Source organism: Lontra canadensis, unplaced genomic scaffold (genome assembly GCF_010015895.1).
Source record: "Lontra canadensis isolate GAN:19392208 unplaced genomic scaffold, GSC_riverotter_1.0 scaffold1, whole genome shotgun sequence".
Classification (NCBI taxonomy): Eukaryota; Metazoa; Chordata; class Mammalia; order Carnivora; family Mustelidae; genus Lontra; species Lontra canadensis.
In genome coordinates, this window is record NW_022630995.1 from 117,646,432 (window position 1) to 117,661,655 (window position 15,224).

The 15,224-nt window shown below is 38.4% G+C and overlaps 1 protein-coding gene across 12 annotated transcripts in view; it reads right to left on the reverse strand.

Annotated features, from left to right (window-relative positions):
* Positions 1–1,044: 1,044 nt before the first annotated feature.
* PTPN13 (protein tyrosine phosphatase non-receptor type 13) overlaps positions 1,045–15,224 on the reverse strand; it is a 204,879-nt gene continuing 190,699 nt past the window's right edge. For all 12 annotated transcript variants that reach the window (XM_032862136.1, XM_032862218.1, XM_032862233.1 and 9 more), the window contains 6 exons: positions 13,239–13,387; positions 11,745–11,835; positions 8,616–8,953; positions 6,626–6,841; positions 4,129–4,191; positions 1,045–1,748 (listed from right to left, as the gene is read on the reverse strand). In XM_032862136.1, coding sequence (XP_032718027.1) covers positions 1,659–1,748; positions 4,129–4,191; positions 6,626–6,841; positions 8,616–8,953; positions 11,745–11,835; positions 13,239–13,387 — 947 coding nt within the window. In that variant the 3' untranslated portion in view covers positions 1,045–1,658. The remainder of the gene's footprint in view (positions 1,749–4,128; positions 4,192–6,625; positions 6,842–8,615; positions 8,954–11,744; positions 11,836–13,238; positions 13,388–15,224) is intronic.

Below are 15,224 nucleotides of genomic sequence, written 5' to 3' on the forward strand. Positions count from 1 at the left end.
ATTTGGAGCTATTTCAGACCAGGTGGGGAGTCAAATGTATGGTGGTGGGATTCTGTGCATTTACTGCTGTCTTCTCCCTCAAACAGCCTCTGATACTCAGGGTTGGATTCCTGCAAATCGTTGCACTTGGGTAAGATCAGGAATTCAAGTTTACGAGTTCCAACACGTTAGTCCCATGAGGACAAATCAAGCAGTCTCCCGGGTTTCGCAGGAGCATCACTCCTGGCTGAGTGGAAAACTGCTGGCAGAATTAAGACTGAGGGAAAGGCGGTCAGCGCTGGGAATCAGAAGCAGGCTCTTTGAGGCAGATCCCTTTCCCTTAAGGCAGAACCAAGTATAATCTCCCAGGAAATGTGATATTGTTTTCTTTTGATTACCCCTTGTCAGCTTAGATATTCTGAGTTTTACTTCAATTAGAACTTGAAAGTATTCTGATTTATGCATCAGGCACAGTAAGCTGGAAGTCAGGGAGGCAGAAGGCAGGGAGACTGAATGTCTTCGCTACTGTTGGTCAGTACAGGACCCACACGTCACACCCCGAAGATTTACCAGGGTTTCCAACAACACTCTTGGTCCCTGTGGATGCCATGACTGGGACCAAGTGGGGAGATGGGAAATTGGGGTTCAAAAGTTCTTGCTTCCCCTGAGGCCTGTGTGTTAAGAAGTAACACACTGAAGGGAGATGGTGGAGGGATGGGGTAACTGGGTGATGGGCATTAAGGAGGGCACTTGATGGAATGAGCACTGGGTATTAGATGCAACTGATAAATCACTAAGTTCTACCCCTGGAACTAATAATACAGTATATATTAACCAAATTGAATTTAAATTAAAACACACACACACACACACACACACGCACACACTGAAGGAACATCTGGGTGGTTCAGTCGGTTAAGCGTCTGACTCTTGAGTCTCCGCTCAGGTCTTGATCTTGGGTTGTGAGTTCAAACCTGGAGTTGGGCTCCACACTGGGAGTAGAGCCTACTTAAAAACAATAAAAAGAAGAAAGAAAGAACACATTGCTGAAAATGTTTGCATACACTTTGGCTTGTTCATATTTTTAAGATGTATTTTTATTTACAAAGTGAGATGATGCATATAACAAATATAATGCAGTTACAAATGTATCTGATAACTCCATTTTCATGAAAAAGTATATAAATATATTACAGGAAATTCTATATAGTAAACATTAGAAACTGATACAGTAAACATTTGCTACCTTTTTTCTATGCCAATATTACTGTCACTTAAAGCTTAAATACTGGTTTCAAGTATCCCCTATAAAATAACTCTATTAAAATACTGGGAAAGAATTTTGCTATAAACAAGATTGGTGGATTAAAAATAGACTCGGCGTGTCCTTGCAACATCAGCTATAATCAAAAGCTGCCTTAATCACCTCTAAGATCTGCACTGTTCGGTTAGTGTCAAAAAATTTTAAATTATCACAGGCTAAAGTAGCTGTAAAAATACAGCATTTCAATATTATTTATTGTTGTGAAGAATGCCCCTCTAAGGTAGAGGAGAATAAGCATAATGATATTGTGTGGACTTGCTGCCCTGTGATCTTTATTTTAAGCAGATAACAGGAACGCCTGTTGGAGGTTGGGAGTGAGATGAAGCATCCAGAAGGCTGTTCTTTTCATGTTATTTCAAAGCTGTGGCTGTTCTTTTTGCTCTTCATCAGCTTGAAGACGTGTCAGCACATAAAGGATGACTTGATAGCAGAAAATATATTGATCCTATGGCAAGAAAAAAAAAGAGAGAAGACTCTAGATGTATAATATGAAATATATATATATATAAATGAGTAATTTTGAAAATATGGAAAAATTTTGTGATAATGTTTAATATAAGAAGCAGGATATAGAATTGTGCGGTGTCATCGAAATGATAAGAAACTGAACCAGACTAACAAAATGAGGAGGGGCAAAGCCTTGGAGGTGAGTGAGTAGGCGGTGGAAATACCCCAGAGTCCTAACTGAAATTGTCTGTGGTAGGACACATTTATTTCTGTGCTTTGGTAATATTTATAATTTGCTCTTATAATGGAAAAATAAAGTCCCTTCAAAATTTCCTCTAGATTTATTGAACTCATCTTGATGTTTTGAAGTGTCAAAAAATTAATACCCAAGAAGCTACACAAAATAATACTCTTTAAATATTTGGAACGAAAGAATATGAAAATCAAAGTTTTCGGGAAATTAACTCTTTTTTGGTGAAATTACTCTCTGTTAAGTTGACGATGCAGGGATCTGAGCTTTTTTTAATATACTTTGCAAGGAATTAATGAGTCTGAGGATGGACAGAAAAAATTCACAATATACTAAATGGAAAGCAACAAAACACTAACGACAGTTGAATCTCATTTAAAATGGTTGGGTGTATGTGAGCATTCATGCCTGTTACACATGTGCTTGGTCTAAAGAATGTAAGAATGTTGTTTAAAACATGCGCAATTCTGAGAAATAGGAATATAGGTAACCCTTTTATTTCCTTGGTGCTCTTCTGTACTTTAATTTTTCCTACATTTGCACACGATCATCCTTGACTTTCTCTCAGGCCACCAACAATCTATTAGCAAACCTACTTCACACCATGGCCTCTTCTCCCTATATCCACACACTCCAGGCTGGGCCCACTGCCTGCCGCCAAACTGACCTCCCTGCTTCTAACCCTGCGTCCTCCTCCCCAAGTCGGTCTTATTCTAATATAGTGGCCAGAGAGGACCTTTACAATGGAAGTCAGGTCATGTCAGTCTACACTGATAATGCTGTGCTGTCTCCATTTCCCTCAGAGGAGACCCCAGGCTCTGGCCCTGTCACCTCCCCTTTTCACCTCAGCCACCCCAACCATGGCCATTCTCAAGCACACCAGGCCTGCTCCTGCCTCAGAGCAGATGGCTTTGTCTGCCTGAAATACTCGTACTCTTGGATAGCCTCATGTGCCCACTGTACCTCCTTATTTGCTTCAGTGTTACTTCCTTGGGCTGCTACTCTATTTAAAATACCTCCCCCAGCCTGCCATGCCTCAACCTCTTTGCCTCGCTCTATTTTTCTTTTTTCTTCTAAAGCACTTACCACCTTCAAAGATCTTATATAACTTACTTAGTTAATGTGTTTAATATCTGCCTTCCTCATCATCACCTCATGAGGGGGTCTGGTCTTTGTTCCAAACACGGAAGTGCTCCAAGCGCCTACAAGAGTGCCTGGTCCACTGCAGGCCCTCAGTGAGTAAGTACTTGTTGAATGAGTCAGTTTCCTGGGTCTAAGGAACTGCTTATACAGATCAATATGCTTTCTTAACCTAAAAAAGTGTGCAACTCAGCTTAATATTTAGGAGGTTTAACTTGAATTAAAAAGGTATCTGAAGGCTAAGGAGGCAAATTTTAATTTTAAAGATGGTAAACTTCTATATTCTTCAAGAGGTAGAGAAATGTGAATTTATGAGATATGAAAATAGCTTCCATATCCCTCCTTATACTACAAACAGTAAGGATAGTCAAACCACTGAGAGCAGACAGATACTCTACAAAATGTAGTTCCTGTGAAAGACCTGTCTGTAGGTCAGCCTGTGATATAACCCATGGTTTGATTTCAGGTAAGAGAAATGGAAAACATTATCAAAACACAGGATACACAAACCTACCCATTCACTCTGCCCCAAGAGTGTCTTCTCTAAGCTAAGCAACTCTATCCTGCCTTCTGGACTTCTCGTCCGTGCTGCCGAAACCATTCCCTCTCAGGGAATTTCTGTGGCAAGAATGTTACCTTCTTTAAAGTTGGAAATGGGGAAAGAATGCCACTAAATTATATGCTATTTTATATCAACCCAAACTACCCCCCCAACACGCTGCCCCATTCTCTAGATATTGTTAAGTGCAAATACTGCATTTCCTCATTTCCTGCATTTAAATTAAAGGCAAAATTTAATGAGGTATCTTTGAAGTATTTTAATTTTTTTTCTGAATTAGTCCTCATGCTTAAAAAAAAAAGTCCCTTATTACCATAAATCTTTGGTTTTATGTTATAACATGGGGACCGTTTAAGAAGAGAGCCAGAATTTTGAAAACTTCAGAACCTTCATGAAAATCCTCATTAGAAGACACCAACCAAGACTCACCTCTGTCTGAACCATTCCATGTCTTTGCAGCCTCATGCAGCGTACTAAGTCAGAGATGTCAAACTGCCAAAGAAAACAGGGTCTGTGTGTTAGATAAAAAGGGTTACTGAATTTGAACCCCAAAGATTCCATACCTCCTCCTCCTCCTCCTTTTAGCAGTATTGGGAAACTGTTCTGGACAAAAGTCAGTGAACTGATCCTGCCAACATTTGATAATGTTATTTATGATCTTTGTTAAGAATTAGGGGTGGTTATTCTACTTGAAAATCCCCAACAAAAAACATCCCCGAAAGAAATTCTCTCCCCTCTGGAATTTGACTAATTTCTCTCTCTCTTTTTTAAAATTTTTAAAGATTTTATTTATTTGTCAGAGAGAGAGAGACAGAGACCACACAGGGAGGGGGAGCAGCAGGCAGAGGGAGAGGTAGGCTCCCCACTGAGCAAGGAGCCTGATGTGGGACTCGATCCCAGGCCCCTGGCATCATGACCTGAGTCAAAGGCAGATACTTAACCTGACTGAGGTTAACCTGACTGAGCCACCCAGGCATCCCAGGGATTTGACTATTTTCTAATATCAACATAAAAAAAAAAAAAAAAAAAAGGTAAACCATTTTTCTTACAGTTTGCTTTTCAGATTAAAATTCTTCATCTTTTTATTTTCACTGATATTGCCACTTTGAAACAAGGGAGAAATAGACTTTGTTTCATTCTACTTAAATAATTGGTAGACACAATAGTGTGTATAGAGCGCGAAAAATGCTTTTAGTGAAAATTCTTTAAGAGACCATGATTTTACAGTAAGATATTATAACATTTTAAGTAAGGTTTATACTAATTTAGATTTTTTTTAAAAGATTTTATTTATTTATTTGACAGAGATCACAAGTAGGCAGAGAGGCAGGCAGAGAGAGAGAGAAAGAGAGAGAGAGGAGGAAGCAGGCTCCCCGCTGAGCAGAGAGCCCGAGGCGGGACTTGATCCCAGGACCTGGAATCATGACCTGAGCCAAAGGCAGAGGCTTTAACCCACTAAGCCACCCAGGTGCCCACTAATTTAGATTTTAAATAAGATTATACTCATTAATTTTGTTTACTTAGTAATATTTTTTGAAGTGGGAATGAATAGTTTAGAGACTAGCATCAATTTGTAGAAAAAGTATACATTTCCCACTCATAGGTAATAACAAAAATATGTCTTTTTATTTCATAAATATACTTTCTTTTATGCTTCTCTCTCTACATCTGTTTCTAAAGATTTTTATTTATTCACTTGAGAGAGACTGAGCACAAGAGCAAACAAGTGAGGGGAAGGGCAGAGGGACAAGCAGGCTCCCTGCTGAGCAAGGAGCATACCTCAGGGCCAGATACTAGGACCATGAGATCATGACCTGAGCCATAGTCAGACACTTAACTGACTGAACCACCCAGGTGCCCATACAAACACACACACACACACACACACACACACACACACACACATTTTTAAAGTAAGCTCTGCACCCAATGTGAGGCTTGCACTCTGAACCCCAAGGTCAAGAGCTGCATGTTCTACCGACTGAACTATCCAGGCACCCCAGTGCTTCAATATTTCTATCCCTAAGTATGACAGTGAAACTGACTTTACCGTGTAGAAGCCTACAGACTATAGAGAGTAAATCTAATATTGCATAAGAAATTTTAAGCACATGGTTAAAACCAGTAGAACAAATATAAAATTGAAATATTACATCTTCTTGATTATGGTCTGAGTAGTTTTGAACATTAACTAAAAAAAAAAAAAATTTTTTTTAAAGATTTAATTTGGGGTGCCTGGGTGGCTCAGATGGTTGAGTGTCTTTTTGACTCAGGTCGTGATCCCAGGGTCCTGGGATTGAGCCCCCAGTTGGGCTCCCTGCTCAGTGGGGAGTCTGCTTCTCCTTCTCCCTATGCCTGCTGCTCCCCTTGCTTGTGCTCTTTTTCTTTCTGTCAGATAAATAAATAAAATCTTAAAAAAAAAAAAAAGAAGAGTAGATTGTCCTTTAAAAAAAGATATAATGTATTTATTTGAGAGAGAGAGAGATCATGTGCATGAGTTGGGGGAAGGGGCAGAGGGAGAGGGAGAAGCAGACTCCTCACTGAGCTGGGAGCCCTATGTAGGGCTCGATCCCAGGACCCCAAGATCATGACCTGAGGCAAAGGCAGACACTGAACCAAATGAGCCATCCAGGCATCCTTAAAATACAATTTGATACAGTAAGAAAATTAAGGCATTCATAAAAGCTACTAAATAGGGGTGTCTGGCTGCCTCAGTTGGAACATGTGACTCTTGATCTTGGGGTTGTGGGATTGAGCCCCACATCAGGTATAGAGATTACTTACAAAAAATCTTAAGATTTTACTTAAGTAACCCCCCAAAACCCCTGCTAAATAAAAAAATTCCAAGATCATAACACAGTATTAAAAATTAGATTCCACTGTTAATTCTGGTTGACTGCTAGTTCAGCCTCTATGTTGTACTCACTTCCAGATCTTGACTGATTAATCCTAAGACCACATCTATGCATATCAGGGTCCCTGAACGTCCGATGCCAGCGCTGCAGTGTGTGATGATTGGTCCGGATCTATGAATGTGTCTCATGTACGAGATAAAAGTGAGCAAGTCGTCTGGCTGAGAAGGTGTATCGTGGTCTGGCCAGGCAGTGAAATTTAGATGAGAAATATGTCGTATCTCTCCTGTCTGAAATTGTACAATACAAGAAATAGATAAATACTGTATCGTTCACACATATGTTTTAGTTCTTCATAATATATGGTCCTTTCAAACTTTGACTTGCCCATTGGATCAAATCAAAGGACAGATGCAGGAGACAAGAAGACTCGGTCCCACGACACAGAGAGGGTCTTTATCAAGGAGATTGCTAAATCCACATTTTAAACACTGGTAACAACTTCTTTTGAAACCCTAAAAGCAGATTACATTGATATGGGTAACAACCTTTCTAAATGACTCCACCTCAAAGGTACTCTAGATAAAAGCCACCGTCAGTGCAATGGCTTACAAGCCCTTGACCCACCTCCTTCTCAGACCTGACCTGTTCCTGGTAGTCGCTTTGCTCCACCACAGGGACCTCTCTGTGGTTCTTTGAAAACACGAGGTACAGTTCAAGTCGAGGCCTTTGCACTTGCTGTTTCTGACTGAAATCCCTCCCTGCCCCCTCATCCCTTGGCTCAGTCAACTCCTTTAGAGTTTTTTCCACAGCATCATAACACTAGTGTTTCCTTGTTAAAAAGTGAACTCCATGAGGTCAGGGATTTCTTTTTGTCTGTATGGCTAACTGCTGAATCCCTAGATTCCATAACAGGGCCCAGGCTGTACAAAACTTCTATTAATTAAACAAATCATTTAAGGAATATTGAATGACTGCATTAGCATAAGTAATGGGTAGGCTGGTGTGAATGAATAAGAAGGTATAATCTTTAATTATTTATAAAATCACATCAAAAACCATGAAGGAAATCATTAGGCTATGTTACATTGACCAACAGAATCAAGTCCAAGTCCAAAAGGAAACCCATTAGGGTTGAGCATCAAACAACATGGGTTTGAATTGTACAGGTCCATTTATATGCGGGGTTTTTTTATAGTACAGTACCGTAAATATTTTCTCTTCCTTATGATTTCCTTGACATTTTTTTCCCTTTAGCTTAGTTTGTTGTAAGAACCAGTCTATAATACATATAATATATAAAATATGTGTTAAAGGACTACTCCTATTACCAGTAAGACTTTAGGTCAATAGTAGACTGTTAGTAGTTAAGTTTATGGAGAGTCCAAAGTTATATGTGGATTTTGGACTGCGTGGGAGTCAGTACCCCTAACTCCCATTTCGTTCAAGGGTCAACCGTACTTATACTTAAGCTAGTACTACTGGGAGGAGGGTGAAATTGAGGGAGTGCGGAGGTGAGGAAAAGTAGCAGCTTTACTTAAGGTATATCCATTTATCTCATTCAAGCTAAATTGATTCAATGGTGAGGTGGCCATAGAAGGAATTACCCAAATGACAAACATTTATGCTACAATTGTCCATGCATTACCAAATATGTTGTGCTTATGGGGGAATATTTGCTACTCAGAGATTTTTAATTGATTGTTCTATTCATTCTTCTTAGAGGTTTCACCTTAAAAAACAAAACAAAACAAAAACACATTTCTAGCACATAGCTTCTGAGCCATTCTGTTCTATCACTAAGCAAAGGATGATGGATGGTCACCTTAAAGGCGTGTATTCTCATTTCATCCTAACACAGAATGCATTGGAGGAAACTGGCAGTAAGAAGGTCACATTTAAGTGTCTGTTAGATAAAAAATAATGGCTGACATTAGTTCCACTGAAATGAGAAGCCCCAAGTTTCTGGCTTTCATTTAGAAATAAACTGATGTGGAAAGTGTCCAGGCCTGCATTCCAACTAGGAGATAAGCCTTAGGAGACGGGAAGATTTAACTCACTTACCTGAATCTCTTCTAGGGCCATTGCTCGTACTACAAAGCCCTTCAGCTGCTGCATTCTCACGAGAGCCAGCCGAAGCCTGTCACTGACCATTGTTGTTTGGCCTAGAATGTTAGGCCAGTAGCGCTGGCATTTTATTTTTTCCCCTTCTACTTCTTGGGTCATCATGGCTATCACTGTGGATTTTTGTTCCCAAATCATCTGCCAGAAATCTCCAACAGTTGTAGGGAGAGGTCCTTGGCAGGCAATGTAAACAAACTCTTCTTTTCCCACGGGTATCTTAATGAAGCTGGCGTTGATATAGCCGCCTTCATCTCCAAGAGGAACTCTTGTGGCATCATCTGTGAATTTCCCACCACAAAACAGAGCCATCTATATCATGCATTTTTAAACAAGAGCCTCATAAACAGCATGAGTCAAAAATTACGAGAAACTTTTCAGAACCATAAATGAAATCATACTTTTTAATGAAGGCATATTTTCAAATTATAGTCAAATCATTTTATATTTACTCATTTTGCTCTTGTTACAAGTGTATCTAAGATGTCAACTCAGTGAGTTTCTGACAATTTGATATTATTTACACAGATTTGGTTAATTAAAATTAATAAATCAATTAATACATTTAGAACTTCTTAATAAGTTCCTAGAGAAACAAACATAACTTTGCTACTTCTTATCCATCCTTATTTTTTTTTAAAGATTTTATTTATTTATTTGACAGAGAGAAATCACAAGTAGACAGAGAGGCAGGCAGAGAGAGAGGGGGAAGCAGGCTCCCCGCTGAGCAGAGAGCCTGATGCGGGGCTCGATTCCAGGACCCTGAGATCATGACTTGAGCCAAAGACAGAGGCTTAACCCACTGAGCCACCCAGGCACCCCTTATCCATCCTTATTTTTAATGACGATAATGATGAATTTAATGAATGACAATGCCAGAAGATTATTTCATAAAATAAAAATTAATATTATAATCAAACAATCAAAGTACTTCTTACAAATATAATTGGCATAATTACCTCTTGTTCATCTAATTAAATTATACACTTTTAAATCAGCAGCCAAAATATTAACCCAGTAAGTAAAAAGGTAACTCACTTTATTCTTCAGGCATACAGGCCCCCGTCTTTGTCTGGTTGTAATTTCATAGTCAAAATATAAATTTTCAAACCAGTGAAAACTATATGTAAGCCAATTTGTCCAAGAGAATTAATCAGTATGTACTGTATGTGTATGTACATCAAAAGTCATTTCTATTTAAAACATTTATAAATTTAACTGGTAATTTCTATGATTATCATATTACGACTTCAGTAGTGTTTCAAAATCCTCCATCAATTGCCCTTCAATTACTTGACTTCTACCTCTGAGTCCATGGAAAAAAATCCACTCAGTAGTTTTGGATTTATGGCTTACCTCATCTGACTTTGAGAGGCTAGTTTGGCCATTTTGGGGGGGGGGTGCTGAAATAATTCCTACCTACTTTATGCTGAACCATTATTGATTTCATTTTAAAATGCTAAGATTCAGTTTTCACAGGAAGTTTTCCAAAATAAATTTTTTGTCTTACAACTTGATTGAAAAAATTCAGTTGTATTGTTATTTATTACATGATTTGCCACTATTCTATTTTAGATTTTTGAATTTATGACTTCCTGGTAAAGATAGGATTGTTGTATCATACACGGTGGAACCCAGTGTGCTGATATATATAAATATGGCTGATGACTACTGTAAGAAGTTGCTTTAAAAAAAAAGTTGCTAGACATTAATATTTTGGCTATATCCCTATATATTAAAAAAAATCACATGTTGATTGGTGAAATTAGTAAAATGTGGTAAAAAAATTCCCTTTTTTCCTCCTAATATCTGAACAATTCAAACTCTAATGCAACTTGGTAGTACCATTGTTGATACCATTGCAGCCACATGCGTGTATAATGTAACATAGAAATTTCTCTGAAGTTAGAATGAGTGGAATAAATAGATGTTGGTGTGACATATGAACTAAGAAACTGCTCATGCTGAAGTGAATTCATGAATGACAATCTTTAAAAAAAATTTTAAATTTATTTTTTTTAAAGAAGGCTCCACACCCAATGTAGGGCTTGAACTCATGACCCTGAGATCAAGTGTCATAACAGTCTAGCAACCAAGCCAACTAGGCACCCCTTCCTGTAGAAGCTGATTCATATTTTTTTAAAAAAGATTTTGTTTATTTATTTGTCAGAGAGACAGCAAGAGAGCACAAGCTGGGGGAGCAGCAGGCAGAGGGAGAAGCAGACTCCCCACTGAGCCAGGAGCCCGATGTGAAACTTGATCCCAGGACCCCAGGATCATGACCTGAGTGGAAAGCAGATGCTTAACTGACTGAGCGACCCAGGTGCCCCAATTCATATATTAAAAAAAAAAAAATTTATTTATTTATTTGACAGAGAGAGAGAGAGAGAGAGACAGAGAGAGATCACAAGTAGGCAGAGAGGCAGGCAGAGAAAGAGGGGGAAACAGGCTCCCTGCTTCCTGAGATCACGACCTGAGCCTGAGCTGAAAGCAGAGGCTTAACCCACTGAGCCTCCCAGATGCCCCCCAATTCATAGTTTTAAGAAGACCTTAAAATTACTGATTTGGGGTGCCTGGGGGGCTTAGTCAGTTAAGAATTGGATTCTTGATTTTGGTTCAGGTCATGATCTCAGAGTCATGAGGTAGAGCTCCGGCCCTGCACTTAACAGGGAGTCTGCTTGAGATTCTCTCCCTTTCCCTCTCCTTCGGTCCCTTCCCTCTCCTCACACATGTGCATGCTCTCTTTCTCTCTCAAATAAATAAATAAATATTTAAAAATAATAAAACTACTGATTTGGATTCACTGATTAATTTCTAATACTATGCTGCAAAATCCATGAATGTCTGAATAAGTAGTTTAGATTCTTCTGATTGATTTTTCAGAATATATAGTTTTAAAAGGAATTTACATTGTATATCTAAATGTATTTGTTACTGATATAAATATCTGAATATGTGTTTGTGTGTGTGTGTGCACACTTGTGTTAGAGATAGGGTAAACTAGCACAAAAGTTTTAAATCAGTTCAAATTATATTAGACATATATTTGATTTGAAGCCAAATTAAACTTACAGGGAAGTATATTTTTATATCGATTCTTTCTTCTGTTTTCCTTAGTTTGTCCAATCAGACACTGATCCAAAGGTTTTAATTCTTGAAGATTCTGCAAGAAAAAAATGGAAATAAAGTTAAATTTGCTGAGATAAGCAGTAATTCAGTAACAATTGCAAATGCTTTAAATATGCAGGGTGTAAAACTGGTATGTTCTGTTAAGATAAGCGAGTCTAAAACCCCAAAACTAATCTGATACACCAGTTGTTGAAATATATTGTTGCAAATATCTTTAAACGTAGTCAACTAAATTTGTGAGGCTGCAATTTGTACCTTAATTTTAAATTTCAGTTTAAAGAGATCTATAATTATATTTTAGGAAAAAAAATATAAAAGCAACTTTGGCTTAAAGTAATGAGCTGGAACAGAATTTCTTGACAATATTGTCTATGGGATCATAGAATATCCCATGTGGCAGAGTTGTGGTTAGATAGTCCTAGGTTTTTAAAGCCAACTTTCACTTTTCATTCACTCATTAATCCACCCATTTATCTCTTCATCCATCCATCCATGCAAATATATATTGAAAATGCCTCCTAGATGCAGGACACTGTAATAAGTGCTAGGAATACAGTGGTGAGAAAAGAGATATGATTCTGGTTCTCCTTGAGCTTACAGACTACTGGGAGAAAGAATCAGTAAAGAAGTAAACAAATGCTGTGATAAATGCTTTGAAGAAATTAACAAGCTGTATGTTAGGAAAAAAATAAAGATCTACTTTATAGAGTGTTGTGATGGCAGGTCTTTGGAATGGTGACATTTAAACTTAAGCCTTTAAGAAGAAATTGCTGTAAAATGGAGAGGAAGTATCGTGAGCTTGTTTCCAAATATGTTAATGTAATTTACATTATTTTGAATATTAAATACAAAGCATCTATTACATTCCAGAAGCTCTCAAAAGAAGATAGCTCCTTTCACTTTAGTGGTTATGAAAAGCTCAGGAAGTGGGCAAAGCAAGCATATGGTTTGAGGGAGATGAACAAGGTAAACCTCAAAACCACAGTGGTGCTACATTCCTCTTTGGCCTAGTGGTAAGTATGGACGTTGCCAGCAAGACCACATGAGCAAGGGCTCTGAACCACTGCACTGAACAGAGGGGCATATTTCTGGAGCTATATTAAACTAGAAACTTACTAATAAACCAAATCAACAGTATTCTAATTATAAAGTTTAGTAAATGGTTGGAATTGACCCTTGACTTAAAAAAAAGTCTATCTCTACTCTGAGGCAGGAAAGTTAATCTTTGGAGAGATTTATCAAGCTCCAAAGTGGTTAAGGAGATCTCTAAAACAATACAACTAGGATCTTAATTGGGAGAATTAATTTTCTGCTGGATAGAACAAGATGGTGCTCTTAGTTGGAAGTAAAGTTGCAAAGTAATGGACATTTTAAAAATTTCTCCTAATTTTGCATAAAACTTTGTTTGGGAAAGAAACATTGGCAGAAGCCACTTACCTCCAGCTCCTTAGAAGGAATTCCTTGATCTAATAAACCTCTCAATGTTCGAATGACTGATTTCAATTTGGTACCAGTGTATTTACCAGAGGGGAGCACTTTGACGATGGGGAGTGCAGCAAGCTCCTCATTTGTCAGAAAGGGATGATCTAAGAAGACAACAGTTGATTTTTTAAAAAAACATTTTATTTATTTATTTATATATAGAGAAAGCACAAGGATGGGGGGTTGGGGCAGTGGGAGAGGGAGAAGCAGACTCCCAGCTGAGCAGGGAGTCCAACGTGGGGCTTTATCCCAGGACCCTGAGATTATGACCCGAACTGAAGACAGACACTTAACTGACAGAGTCACCCAGGTGCACCGACAGCAGTTGTTTAAAAAAACGAAACAAAACAAAACAAAACAAACCTCTTAAAGTGACTTAGCTAATAAGGGAACTGATTTGAGCCTATTCTCACCTCATCTGTTTTTACAAAATCAAGAGTCTTCAGAATTAATAAGGCAGGAGAACAGGCAGGCAGATACCTACAATTAACACAATAAAATCTTGGCCATAGAGCAAGGCCCTTGTACCCAACTTTTTTTTTTTTTTTTAAAGATTTTATTTATTTATTTGACAGACAGAGATCACAGGTAGACAGAGAGGCAGCCAGAGAGAAAGGAAGGGAAGCAGGCTCCCTGCTGAGCAGAGAGCCCGACATGGGGCTCGATCCCAGGACCCTGGGATCATGATCTGAGCCGAAGGCAGAGGCTTTAACCCACTGAGCCACCCAGGCGCCCCCCCTTGTACCCAACTTTTAAGGAAACACCTCACTGACTGCTCAGAAATTCTTAAGGCTCTTGGCTCTCATGTACTTACAGTTTCTAGAAGAGTTTCAAAATATATCTAGTCCTGGTATTGCTTTGCACTTAAATTAACTTCCAAGCACATTGGGGAAAAGATGAAGGGAGATGCTTCACAAATTCCTTATAATGGGACATGCACTAGAAACACGGATGCCTCCTCTCTCTACCCTGGTTTGGTACTCAGTGCCTGTATCCTGCGCATTTGAAAGCTTTCTCAACACTAATTAAAACTGGGGGGTCTCCAGAAGCTTATCAAATGAGTGATATCAGTGTCTTGGGAGAAGTATGTATCTAATTTAGGACCTGTTCTACGGAAACTGCTTATACCAGAAGGCAACTATTATCCTGGAAAAAAAGCAGGAGAGAGTTCTTGCTATAGTCTTGCAGCTACAAGTATAGCTTTGTGATGATGCAGCTACTAGGTAGGCAACAATAACACTGGCTCTGTGGGGTACACAGAGCCGTACAAGATACTTCAAGAAGCTGAATATCCGGTGGGGTGAAGGCTAGTTGTAAATACAGAGTACACTTACAAAAAATAACTCTAAACTTTTACAGAACAGAGTGTAAAGGCAACAGGAGCCCAAGGGCTGGAGATGAGCATGGGCTACAGGATTTGACAAGAGCACCAACGCTGATACCAACAGTTTACCTAAATCGAAAAAGTGTTAATTCAACTTTAATTTCCTTTAACAACTAAGACTTAATTAACTACTGTTAATTTCCTCTAACAACTAAGATTTTCAGATTACAAACCATGTCTTTCATTGCATTAGTATAACATTGCCTTTATAAAAAAAGAGAAATGATACACTAGATGGAGCCTCATTTCTCCACTGCCTCAGTTATAAAATAAAAGAGGCAGTACTAGGACAGAGCAATGACTCTTAGTTTTAAAAAATGAGGTTGAGATGCAAGGGTATTAATTTCCTATTTTTGAGCTATTCTAACTATTTTATTATAAATAAAATGCGTTTCTCAACTATTGTCCAGAATGGCAAAATTGTGTGATTTTGTGTTTCTAATTATTTACATGTTTATTTGTGTGTTTTACTTTAAGCCACTGAGAGTTTTAGCCTACACTTGTGCAAATATCTAGTTGTAAAACTGAATGTTGATGTTTGTCTATGTGATTTTACC